General features: G+C 42.1%; 1 protein-coding gene across 1 annotated transcript in view; it reads right to left on the bottom strand.

Annotated features, from left to right (window-relative positions):
* ITGB5 (integrin subunit beta 5) overlaps window positions 1-13,082 on the bottom strand; it is a 123,913-nt gene that overhangs the window by 84,702 nt on the left and 26,129 nt on the right. Inside the window, exons 3-4 of the mRNA XM_033210969.1 lie at window positions 10,802-11,006; window positions 12-261 (exon numbers count right to left, since the gene is read on the bottom strand). Of these exons, the coding sequence (XP_033066860.1) occupies window positions 12-261; window positions 10,802-11,006 (455 nt within the window). The remainder of the gene's footprint in view (window positions 1-11; window positions 262-10,801; window positions 11,007-13,082) is intronic.

Genomic DNA, 13,082 nt, shown 5'->3' with positions numbered 1-13,082 from the left:
TGGTCACTTACCCAATGCATGGATTGGTCTGGTACCTCGGTGCCGTGTAGGAGAAAGGAGAGATGTCCTTATCGACAAAAGACCCAAATCCCAACCGGAAGTTGCTGGTGAGCTTCCTCATCTCCTCCGCGAGTTTGGTGCCCAGGTTCCGGATAGTGTCCAAGTCATCCTTCATGGACAGGGAGAGGTCCATCAGGTAGTACAGGTCCACAGGATAGTCCTCTACCTGGCGAACCTGTAGCTGGAAGGTGGTCTTGTCACCTGCACCAACAGAGAGGCCACCCGTGTTAGAGGTCCTGCAACTTGCTAAGGGCTGAGGGATGGGATCTGCTTTCAAAACTAGTTCACCTCTTACTTTTCTTTAGTGACTGTGTGCCTCCCGGAAGATTTTTCTTGGAAGTAAAGTGCCTGAAGGGAATACGGCACTGAGAATGGAGGCCTGGTTTCTCCTTCCCAAACACTCAGCTTAGCATTTCTTTTTTTATTTTATTTTATTTTTTTTGAGACAGAGTGTTGCTCTGTCACCCAGGCTGGAGTGCTGTGGTGTAATCTCGGCTCACTGCAACCTCTGCCTCCCAGGTTCGAGTGATTCTCATGCCTCAGCCTCCTGAGTAGCTGGGATTACAGGTACCCACCACCATGCCTGGCTAATTTTTGCATTTTTAGTAAAGACGGGGTTTCACTATGTTGACCAGGCTGGTATCAAACTCCTGGCCTCAAGTGATCCACCTACCTCAGCCTCCCAAAATGCTGGGATTACAGGCGTCAACCACCACGCTTGGCCTGGGCTTAGCATTTCTAAGGAAACGCGTTAACAACCAGGCTCCTTGGTAGTGTTCTGTCTTCTCAGCAACAAGGACCCTTGGGTAATCAGTGGACAGTGAACCAGACAATTTCATGAACACAAACTAGGTGGAGAACAGCCCACCAACCACATACCAACTCCAGAGAAAGACCCAGCCATGATGGGAATGTGTGTTTGAAACAAAAAGCAGGGAAGAAATGAACAAAAGAGCCTGAGTGGGGAAGAATCAAGCTGGGCAGAGAGATGTGCAAGGCAAGGGAGGACAAAGAAACAAAGATGGTTGTTTAAAATACCCCAATGGGCAAAAATATGCATGCCTATGCCATGTCACCTGTTTTTGTTTATATTTCCCTTACCATTTACCAGACTAGTATTTACTTTGGGGGGCATATTTGATGTTTTGGGACATCACAGTTACAACTCATTATCATCAGAAACTATGTATATAAATACAGGAAGACAGATTCCAAATTTTAGCTCTATCGAAAAAAGAAAACAAGAAGAAAGAGAAAAGATAGCACTAGATTTGTCTACCAGCTACAATAAGATAGCCGACAGGCACAGAAAAGGGGAATTAATTCAGAGGAAAAGAACAAAGAAAAAAGCCAGTGTCTGGCAGGTGTGGTCTTTGCTGTCTCACTCTATAGAGTTCAAAGAGAGGCTCAAGTCAGGGCAATAATTGGAAGACCCAGGCCAGGATAATGATCTTGAAATCATTTAATAATTTCTAAAAACAAATCACTTAGAACCAACTTTAAGGCTCAGTTCAACTCATATCTGCCTTGGGCTCATTAACCTTTCAGGAGTGCCAAGAGATGTCCTATTTATCCTGCAGTAGAACTGTCTATACATACTTGAAATTTGGATAGATTCTTTGTGTGTTTAGAGGCACAACAGCAAAGGTGGCCTCACTCCTGCCCAGCGAGTCTACACCTGACTTGCCGGCAGCCACATCTCAGAGCAACCAGTCTTTCATCTCAAGCTGACAACTAGCAAATTGAAGCCTTCTTTAACTTGCAGGGAACTCAATCCTCTATGCTCCCTCTCCTCCTCCCACCGTGACAACAAGGCATATTTCACTAACTAGACCATGAAGAATCAAATGATCAAAAGATTTTAGTTCAAGTTCCAGCCCTGTCCCTTGAGCAGGAGTGCAACCTGGGCCTCAGTTTCTTGAAATATAAAATGGAAATAAGAACAACGCTCACAGCATCAATTAAGCCTATTATGCGCTCATGAGGGAGAGCAGTGTTTTATGAGCAGTACAGGCTTGCACAGATGAAGTATGATTATGATCATTACTGCCTGTAGTCAGAGTGGCAGCTCTGAACCTGCTTCCCCTGACTTGTCTTTGCGTGTACTGTTCTAGGCGCCTCAGGATTGATGGAGTTTGAGTTGCCTATTGGTATAAGCCTATTTTTTAAAACCATCAGAGTCTGACTCAAACAGAGGAATGTGCAAGGTTTTCTTCCAGAATGAATTCCAGGCTGCTGTAGTGTCTGCCTTTGGTCAGACGGACACAGCCGGTCCCGCCAGAGGGCTCCTTGGGTGCCACATCATAGTGAGGGAGGGGCAGAGAGGAGGGGGGAGTTGGGGGGAAGGGAGCTTCCTCCTTGGCCCTTGCATGGGCAGGCAACAGACCCCAAATGGACAGAGCCTGCAATCCTATTTCCTTTGCCTGATGCCATGATCTTTTCGCAGGTCTTCTGCATTTTCTGCCACCTGTGCCCCCAAGTTCCCACCTACAACTTATTTTATCCAAAATCTACTTCTACTTTTTTATGAATTATAAGAAATTAACAGATGGGCACTTTAAAACCGGGAAACAAATAATTGCCTTGGATTCTGGGAGGCGGAGAGGCATCTATGGGATAGAGGCTTGGAAGCAGGAGAGCTGGGTTTGAATCCAGACCTGGTCACCAAGGACTAGGGAGAACTCAGGCTCCTTTCAACTCACTGCTCAGTTTCTGCATCAATCAAGTAGGGAGGATATTAACTATTGTAGGGATTAAAAGAGATAAACACTGCACAAATGTTCCTATACAAAGAAAACTTTGGCCTCATTTTCCCAAAAGTCAATTACTGAAGCAATTTCCTGTGAGGATAAAAAGAGAGACAGCAAATCCAGCCAGCAACTTGAATTTCAACAGCTACAGCCCTGGGCATACAAATTTAACCCTAAATTTTCCAGACATGAAGGCTGAGGGAAAGAAGGCATGATATATACGTCCCTTTGTATTCTAAGAGGCCATCTATTCTGAAGCAAGAAACTTCTTAGCATTACATTCTAAGAGAAATTGATCAGTAAGAAAACACACACACACACACACACACACACACACATCCCTTCCCAAAGGAAGACTGAAGTTGTTAAAAAGAAATACTGTCCCATTTTTCCAGAAAGAGAGGGATGTAAGAAAGACGGTAACACCACTGATGTTCAGAATGAGGGTTTATTGCTGCCTCTAATATGCTTGATTTTAAATGCCACAGACTCCTGAATAGGCGGTGGCAATGACAGAATGTTCTGTCAGCAGATCCTGGAGGGACTGACATTCCTGGTCAGATCCGTGCTGTGGGAGTTAAGCTTCCAGTGTACCAACAACTCCCCAAAAAGGGAGGCCTCTAACGTTAGCAGCCTGAAGGTGAAGCCATTACTGCATGTGAAGTGCACTTTCTGCTGAGAGAAGGTCTTAGGTATGTGTTCCACTTTTGGGTACACTTCCAGAACCATGCACACTTAAGTACTCTCCTCCCTTCCAACTCTTTACTGGCCACGCTGCTTTCCTTTAAAAATACCTGAGACTTTAAGCCAGTCGCCACCTCCTGCTGCCCAGCAGTGTGGGAAGCGCTTCTCGTCTTTAATTTGCCTGTCTTGGTCTGTGCCTGTCTCTGGTGACACCATTCCGGCCTATGTGTCAGGATTCATCCTTCTCTGTTCCTTCCCTCTCCACTTAGGGTCTCTACAGGCTCATGTGTTCCTGTGGCTATATCCCTTCTCTCTGGGGCTGTTGCATGTAATTCCTGCTAGCCTCGGGACCAGGAGCAGGACCAGAGAAATGGCAAACTCAAAAGAGAAGTTGATCACCTGGCACCTGTGACATGCTACCCCAGGCAGCCCCTTTCATGTCCTTCTGCTTGTTCCTGGTTCCAGAGTATCCAGCTCCAACTGCATTTTGTACAGAATTTCTGTACTGCTCAGTTTGTAAGTGCAGGTTCTTCCACTATAATCAGGTATGTATCAACTAGCATTCCATCTGAAATGTATTTTTAAAGCTTTCTTCTCTCTGCCTTGCCTTTAATAAAAAGTGAAAAGTTGGCATTTTCCTTAGGGATATATATCAAATAACAAACATTTCTAGAGAGTGAGTTGAGAATTTCAGCAAAAACTTTTTATTTTTTTGAGACAGTGTCTTGTTCTGTCACCCAGGCTAGAGTTCAGTGGCACAACCAAAGCTCACTGTAGCCTCAACCTCCCGGGCTCAAGCAATCCTCCTGCCTCAGCCTCCCAAGTAGCTGGGACTATAAGCATGTGCCATCACACCTGGCTAATTTAAAAATTATTAGTAGAGACAAAGTCCTGCCATGTTGCCCAGGCTGGCCTCAAACTCCCGAGCTCAAGTGATCCTCCCCCTCAGCCTCCCAAGGTGCTGGGATTATAGGTGTGAGCCACATGCCCAGCCTCAAAAACTTTTTTAAAATTTTTATTTTTTCTGCTTTCTTATTTTCCCTCAGGTTTCTTGTCTTTGGGCCAAAAACTCTTAAGACTGATTTTGTTCAGTGTTAAGACAAAGTAGTACCTCAGCAAATAAAGACCCCTGCCATCCCAAAATAAATGCAAGTGGTTTTTGATTCCCTAGAAGTACTATTCTGTGCTGGAAACTGAAAGAAAGAAGGGAAACATAAAAATCAACTCTATTATAACAGGACTACAACTGAACAGAAAATTAGGGCCCTGGTGCACGCATTATAAATGAGCAGACAGCTCTTCCAGTCACTACAGCAGAAGGCACTTAGTCTCCCAGGATTAAATCCAGATCTAGAACCAAAGTATTGCCTCACTGGTCTAGAACAAGGATGCCAGGCTGACTGCACCCCCTCCCCACCTCAGAATTGTGACTGTTGACCGATGGAATAAAGGAACAAGTCACCTGAAGGCATGGTTGTCCTCCACAGTGTCTGCCTCCAAGCCCAGGGCTCTATACTTCTAGTTTCCTTTAAAATAACCCCTTATCCAGCCATCATCAAAATACTTTCTTCATCTATTTAAGCTATCTACACTGTCACCCACGGTGGCAACTTTATTGCAAAAGCAACACCTAAAAATTGGCACTTCCAAGTAGAACCTGGAAGAAGAAGGGAGGAAAAAAACGGGCTGGCAGGAAACCCAAAAGCAACCAATCACCTGTGGTTTAGTTAATAGTATTGTAACTGTGTTGGTTTCCTGGTTTTAATAAAGTACTCTTGTTATATTAAGATGCTATCATTGAGGGCAGCGGAGGAAGGTACATAGAACATTGCTGTGTTATTTTTGCAACTTCTTGTAGGTCTAAAATTGTTTCAAAATGTAAGAAAGCTACCAATCAAGGGTCATTTTTTTAAGAGGTTGAAGGACTGAGGCCAATAATGACTTATAAACCCTTCTTAATTGCTCAGTGTTTCAAAACCACCTTTAGCTTTTGACCATTCTCAATAAGCTTTACTTTCAAGTTTATGTCCTTTCTTAAGGATTTTATGCTCTTTGTTAATGATTTTTTCTAAGGTTCTTATCCTGACATGTAGTTTCCAATATTGAAATAAAATGGAAAACATGATCCTATATTTACACAAAATCTTGCCTAAAGCTTGGCAGTCCTTCAAAAATTTAAACATAGAATTACCATATGACCCAGCAATTCCACTCCTAGCTATAGACCCAAGATTATTGAAAACATATGTCCCCATAATAGTGTGTACATGGATGTTCACAGCAGCATTAGTCATAATTGCCCCAAAGTATAGGATGTTAACTGTGGGGTTATTAAAACAAAAGAAAAAAGAATTGTCCCAAAGTAGAAACAGCCCAAATGTCCATCAACTAAAATATAGTGTATCTATACATATACAATGGAATATTATTTGGCCATAAAAAGGAATGAAGTACATGCTACAACATGGATGAACCTTGAAACATGTTGCTAAGTGAAAGAAATCAGCTAAAAGAGTCACACATTATACGATGTATAGGAAATGCCCAGAATATGCAAAACTATAGAGAGAGAAAGTAGACGGGTGGAGAGCAGGGGCTGAAAGGGGAGGGTGGGAGACAGTAGGACAGGCAGTCACTGTTCATGGGTGTGGGACTTCTTCTCGGGAAAATGTTCTGGAATTAGACAGTGGTGTTGACTGCACAACCTTGCAAAGATGCTAAGTATACCTTAAAATGGTGAATCTTATGGTCTGTGAAATATATCTCAATTTAAAAACATTTAAAAGTCCTGCTTAAAGTAGATAGAAATTCTTTTTATTTCCTTCCTGAGACTTACCTTGAAACAATTACTTTGCCTTCATGAAGTGTCTTTCATATTATGCTGAGGCTTGTCCTTGATTAGTCTGCGATAAGTCTGGCAAAATCTTATATTTCACTCAACAAATAACTATTATGAGGCATGGGGGGTAGGGCAAGGGAGGAGACACAAAAGCATTTTTAAAAATATACAATGGAGGCCCAGCGCGGTGGCTCATGCCTGTAATCCCAGTACTTTGGGAGGCTGAGGTGGGCAGATGACGAGCGCAGGAGTTCGAGACCAGCCTGGCCAACATCGTGAAACTCTGTCTCTACTAAAAATACAAAAATTAGCCAGGTGTGGTTGTGTGTGCCTCTAGTCCCAGCTACTCAGGAGGCTGAGGCATAAGAATCACTTGAATCTGGGAGGCTGCAGTGAGCTGAAATTACGTCACTGCACTCCAGCTTGGGCAACAGAGCGAGACTCTCTCTCTCTCTCTCTCTCTCTCTCTATAGATAGATAGATAGATAGATAGATATATGAAAAACCAACCCCTATATAACTGAAAGCACTCTCCAGAGTCAGGGGGGAAATACCCTGAGGCAAATATGCATTTTGCATAACTGAAAATTTTGCTAACTGCGACATACCATTTTTCTCTCCCCCCAAAGAAATTCTTGGGGTTTGCCTGCACTTCTCTTTGTAAATGTTAAAATTATATTTTCAAAATTTTAACAGGCATCATTGGTTTCAAGTGTTTCTACATTTGGGAAACATATTCACAATGCTTGTAGGTCTTAGGAACTCATATTTTCATCAGATCTCTTCCTAGTCTTCATCTCTTCAGACTGAACCCTCTTCATAGTCTGGGTGTGTTTCCAGAAGGCAGTCAGCTCCTCTGTCCACTTGACACCCCCAGCACTGGGCTCTCCACCATGACACCTTCCACAAGACAGAGCTGCACACAGCACCCACACCGTATTTTTGTATAAACATAGGGTCATGGTTTCCATTTTATTTCTAATACCAGAAACCATATCATAATAATGCTTAGCAGGAGATGTAACTATGCCAAATAAGAATGCTTTTTTTCTTTAATTGAGCATATATTGAGTTTTATGCATAAATATGGGATTGCATACAAACCGGCCATTACTCAAATCACTTGCTTTTTATTTTGGGTTCTTGTTGTTGTTGTTGTTGTTGTTGTTGTTGTTGTTGTTGTTGTTTAGAGTCTCACTTTCATCCAGGCTGGAGCCTCAAACTCCTGGGTTCAAGGGATCCTCCCACCTCAGTCTCCCCCATAGCAACGGGGTCTCACTATGTTGCCCAGGCTGGTCTCAGATTTCTGACCTCAATTGATCCTCTCTCCTTAGCCTCCCAAACCACTGAGATTACAGGCATAAGCCACCATACCTGGCCTTCTCTAGCTCTCTAACTCTTCTACAGGGACTGCCGTAAAGGCCAGTTGATAGTCAAACCAGACAACTGTCTCTGCTCACACTCACACCTTAATTCTGATTTTAAAAACTGGAATTATTAAAGTGTGGACATCTTTGGATTTGTGTGATAGAACTCTTTCCTAAGTTAAGTCTACCCTAAAGAAGAGAGATTTGCCACCATAAAGGATACTTCTTGGAGAGAACACCACAGGCTTTGAGAGCTAGTCTAGGTAAGAAGTTCCAAAAATGTAAATTAAAACCTTCCTCCACAAGGGCTCTGAAACTACAAACTCTTTTGGAGGTGTGAATTTTTGTCCTCATTTTCAAAGATTATTGAATGAAAATAGCACAATTATACATACATTATGATAATAAGTATGTGAAAAATACAAAGAGGTGAATAAAGACAGAGGACATAGTAAAAATGAAAAATAATATTATGTTAAAGTGGATTATTTTTCTAGAATTTCATGTGCTATTGCTATACTGTTACTATGATAAAAAAGAAGATATGGCATTCACATTAGTCAATACACTATTCTTATACAACAGAACGTTCCAATATATTAATAGTCTACAACAACTCCTATATCCCCTTTAGGTCCAAACCCTTGACCCTGAGCCTGTCTTCATATAAGAGATTTCTCTTTCCTCAGAGGACATCACCAACCATCTGCCCACATAAAGGCTCAACTGACTTTTTTCTACCCACTCACACAGCTCTGTAAGAGTTCCCTTCCTTTTCTCTCTCAACTCAGTATCTCACTAAAAAGGCTGAGTGTCGTTTACAGTAAGAAGGTTTGCAAAAATCCTAACTTCAATTAATCTCAACACTGATTCCTGGGCAGGCAACCCAATAGTTTAGACTTCTCTATCCAGCAGGGCCATTTTACACTCTTCTTTTGTTTCTTATTTTCAAGACAATTAAAATAGACAAAATAAAACATTTCTCAACTTATGATGACTTGCAGCTCTTTCTTTAAAAACTCATGGTGCAGACCATATGATGATAACCACAACAACAACAAACTTTACTGAGTGCTTACCACATGCAGCATTGTGCTAAATCCATTCGGAGGCACTGAGCATCCCTAGTCAAACCTCCACCTGGCACCCTTGGCCACTGCTCTTTGAAAATAATAAAAATTTTAACTTTGAAAAGTTCACTGATACAAAAAGTCCCATTTAAGCCTCTGAACACGCCCATGAGGAACAAAGGTGACAAAGACCCTAAGATGCTGAGAGATGGAGTAACTTGCCCAGGGCCTCCGAGCTAGGGACAGAGGCAGAGCTAGAACCCAAGAGCGCCAGCCAGATCCATGATCTTTCCACTGCTATAAGCTTCCCTGGAGTCTACATAAACCATCTACAAACAGTTACTGCCAATGGTTTCCTAGACCGTGGGATAGAAGAAAACGGCAAAAAATCAGTGAAATGTGAAAAAAATCTGCCCCTTCCCAAGAGAATAATACTTTCCAATTTAGCCACATGCACATCCAACCCTTTGACATTGCAAGGCTTCTAATTGCAGAATATTCAATGATAAAAGTGGTGAACTAGAAACAAGCACGGGTTTGTGGTTACCAAGACCTGGGGCTGAATCGATTCACCACTTACTAACTGAGAGACCTTGAGCAGGTTGTTTCCTTGTGTGTAAAATGAGAGCTACCTGGCTGGGCATGGTGGTTCATGCCTGTAACCCCAGCACTTTGGGAGGCTGAGGAGGGTAGATCACCTGAGGTCAGGAGTTCAAGGCCAGCCTGGCCAACATGGTGAAACCCTGTCTCTACAAAAATACAAAAAAAAAAAAAAAAAAAAATTAGCTGGGCATGGTGGTGCACGCCCAGCTACTAGGGAGGCTGAGGCAGAAGAACCTCTTGAACCGGGAGGTAGAGGTTGCAATGAGCCAAGATTGTGCCATTGCACTCCAGCCTGGGTGACAGAGCGATACTCCATCTCAAAAAAAAAAAGATAGCTACCTTAAAGTTAGGTCAAGTGTTTAGCACATAGCAGGTGTGCAAAACTGTTTCTTTATATTACATTATAAGTAATTATATTACCATTTCCTTATATTAAGCAACTCTAAGGCTTGCAGGGCCCGAGGGTCACACAAAAAAAATATCCACTCTAAAAGTTTGTCCTTCCAGAATGCTACAGACTCAAATGGAATTTGCTGATGGGGAAAAACACTTTTTCCTAAAAGTGGCATGTTTCCTGAGCAACTTGCATTCACTAAGGAGTAAATCTACCAGCATCCTCCTAGAATAAACCACAGCATTATTCACAATAGCCAAAAGCTGAAGACAACCTAAATGTCCATTGACAGACAAATGAATAAACAAAATGTGATACACCCATACAATGAAATATTACTCAGCCAAAAAAGGAATGAAGTTCTGACATATGCCAAAATATGTGTGAAACTTGAAAACATTACACTTAGTGAAATAAGTCAAACTTCAAAGGACAAATACTGGATGATTCCACTTATGGTAGGTACCTGGACTAGTCAAGTTCGGAGTCGGAAAGTAGAGTGGGCAGCCACTACACTCTGAATGACAGTAATTTCTGCCATCAGTTGCTCCCTGATTTAAACAAAATTTAAAAATAAAAATAAATGAAAAATAAAAAATAAAGTAGAATGCCAGTTACCAGGAACCAAGGGAAAGAGAGAATGAGGAATTAATGTTTAATGGGTATAGATTTTCTGTTTAGGACAATGAAAATGTTCTGGAAATAGATACTGCTGATGTTTATACAATATTGTAAATTTACTTAATGCTGCTGAACTGTACACTTGAAAATGCTTAAAATGGTAAATGTTATGTATATTTCACCACAATTGTTTAAAAATAGCAAAGATCTTCCTCTGTCCACAGGAGCCTATCCACAGACACATCAATAAGAACATACTCTGCTTCCTGAGGTCTGAGCCTTGCCTCCCCATCACCATCTCGTGGCTCTGTTCTCAGCCTGGTCTGACTCACTGTCCCATTATTAACAAGTCCCACCTCCTCCATGGGCCTTCCTGATCCCAGAGCATCCAGCCCTTTCTGTGGGCAACTCACCGGGCCGGAGGTTCACGGCAATCTCCTGTGGTGTCATCTGAATGACGTCCCAGCCCGCAGAGCCCGAACCCTTGCTGCTGAGGGGCAGGCTCCTCAGGATATGGAAGCTGCTGGCTGGGCTCTCTATCTCACCTCCACAGCCATTTCTGACAAGGTTTGCCCTCAAGTCACACCGAGAGGTGATGGACCGTGGGCTTCCGAAGTCCTAGGCAGGGAAAAAGAGGAAGAGAGCAGGAGGTGGTCAGGATGTCTCCCGAAAACATGGCATGCTGTGGCTGCGTCTCTATCCGGTTGACCTTAAATTCTCTACTTTCCATTTTCATTGTCTGAAAATGGAGGAAATGGTAATCCGTATTCCAGGTGCTTCACCAAGTATTGTAAAGATTAACTGAGCTGCTGGATATTAAAGTATTTTGTAAACTGTAAACACATAATAAAAATATTCGGTTTCATTGTTATTTTGGTGGTTAAAATGTTCCTAACTGCCTACATGACTAGCAAGAGAAAGAAACAGAAATGATCAAAAGTTGTATAGCTAAAATGTTTTAAAAGTTGTTATATATTGCTGGGCGTGGTGGTTCATGCCTGTAATCCCAGCTATTTGGGAGGCTGAGGTGGGAGGATCACTTGATATCAAGAGTTTGAGACCAGCCTGGGCAACATGGGACCTCAACTTTAAAAATAAATAAATAAGTAGATGAAATAATATATAGTTAAATAAATAAGATGACATATAAGTGGCTGAGAAGTCTTCCCTTGGGCATTCAAGAGTTAACCTTTAAGCTGTTTACTTATCATCTTTCACTGGCATTGGATGCTGAATAATCATTCAGAAGAACAACGTGGCAGTATAGGTCATATCCACTGACCCAGTGCTCTACTCCAAGAAACTTATCACAAGAAAATCATCTAAAGAGAAAGGAGAAGCTCTTTGTGATGTATATGGCAGTATTATTTGTAATATAATCTTTAAAACTTGCAAACCTAAATCCTTAAACCATAACAATAACATAGCATATCACTTCAATAGATGACAGTCATTACAAATAATTATGGGAATTAAGAAGAAATTTAAAATATTTACACTAAGGAGGAAAAAAAAAATCCCAGAATATAGAACTGTATTTATTAGGATTTAAAAGAAAAAATTTTAATGAGGTGCTATAGTAAAGTGACGAAAACATTTTTGTTTTTATCTTTGTTGTTTGTGTGATAACAACACATTGATAGGAAAAGTCTTTGGGTTTGGGAGAAAGCTGGACGTCAGAACAACTCAACCTCATCTGGGACAGCAGGAGGTTAAGGTATTAATTTTAAAATGAAACAATATACTTTGTTATAAAACATGAACCCTCCCCGGTCATTTCCAGCAAAGGGGTTTTTAATGGCAAAGCAAGCCCAGGCTTCTCTCTGAGCACCTTTTCACTGGTGAATGTAAAAAACAAGATCCCCCCCACCTCCCGCTCTGGCAGGCTGGAGGCCAGTGCTGCCCTATGAGTCTTTCTGGAGGAGTTAGGGCACTAGTCTCTTCCTCTTCCCTCTGGAACACTTTGCCAGAAGTCTCACGTGAGTCAGCATCCCTTGACCACTTTGTTAGAAGCCAGACTGCTGGCAGAGGCACAAAAATCAGAGGAATGCACCCTCCCTCAAGGTCTTAGATATCCTAGAACTACCCAATGCCCTTTAGAATCCTTGTAAAATTCAAGATTAAGAAGTCAGCCTGGTGTGGTGGCTCACACCTGTCATCCCAGCACTTTAAGAGACTAAGGCAGGAGGATTATTTGGGCCGGGAGTTCAATGCTGCAGTGAACTGCGATTGTGCCACTGCACTCCAGCCTGGGCAACAGAGCAAGAGCCTGTCTCAGAAAAACAAAAAGCAAACACAAAAAAGAACAAGAAGTCAAGAAGACACTGCAGTGTTTTTAAATAAGTAAAGCCAGATGTATTGTCCTAAGCCTATGGTATGTTTGTTTGTTTTCTGGGTTTTTCTTTTTTTAAATAATGATTTTTTTATTTGTGCACTAAATCCCCAAGGATCTTGCCCGTCAACAACCTCCAGGACTACACCAAAGGTGGCTCCATAAACACTTGTTGTGAAACAAGGTTAGAAAAATGAGTTTTCTGGCCAGACATGGTGGCTCATGCCACCATTTCAAGAGGCTGAGGCGGGAGGATCGCTTGAGCCCAGGAGCTCCAGGTTGCAGTGGGCTACGATCCATGCCACTGCACTCCAGCCTGAGCGACAGTGAGACTTTGTTAAAATATATATATATATATATAT

Source organism: Trachypithecus francoisi, unplaced genomic scaffold (assembly GCF_009764315.1).
Source record: "Trachypithecus francoisi isolate TF-2019V2 unplaced genomic scaffold, Tfra_2.0 Lachesis_group0, whole genome shotgun sequence".
Taxonomy (NCBI): Eukaryota; Metazoa; Chordata; class Mammalia; order Primates; family Cercopithecidae; genus Trachypithecus; species Trachypithecus francoisi.
Note: the sequence above shows the minus strand (reverse complement) of the source record. Positions and strands in the feature narration are given on the sequence as shown.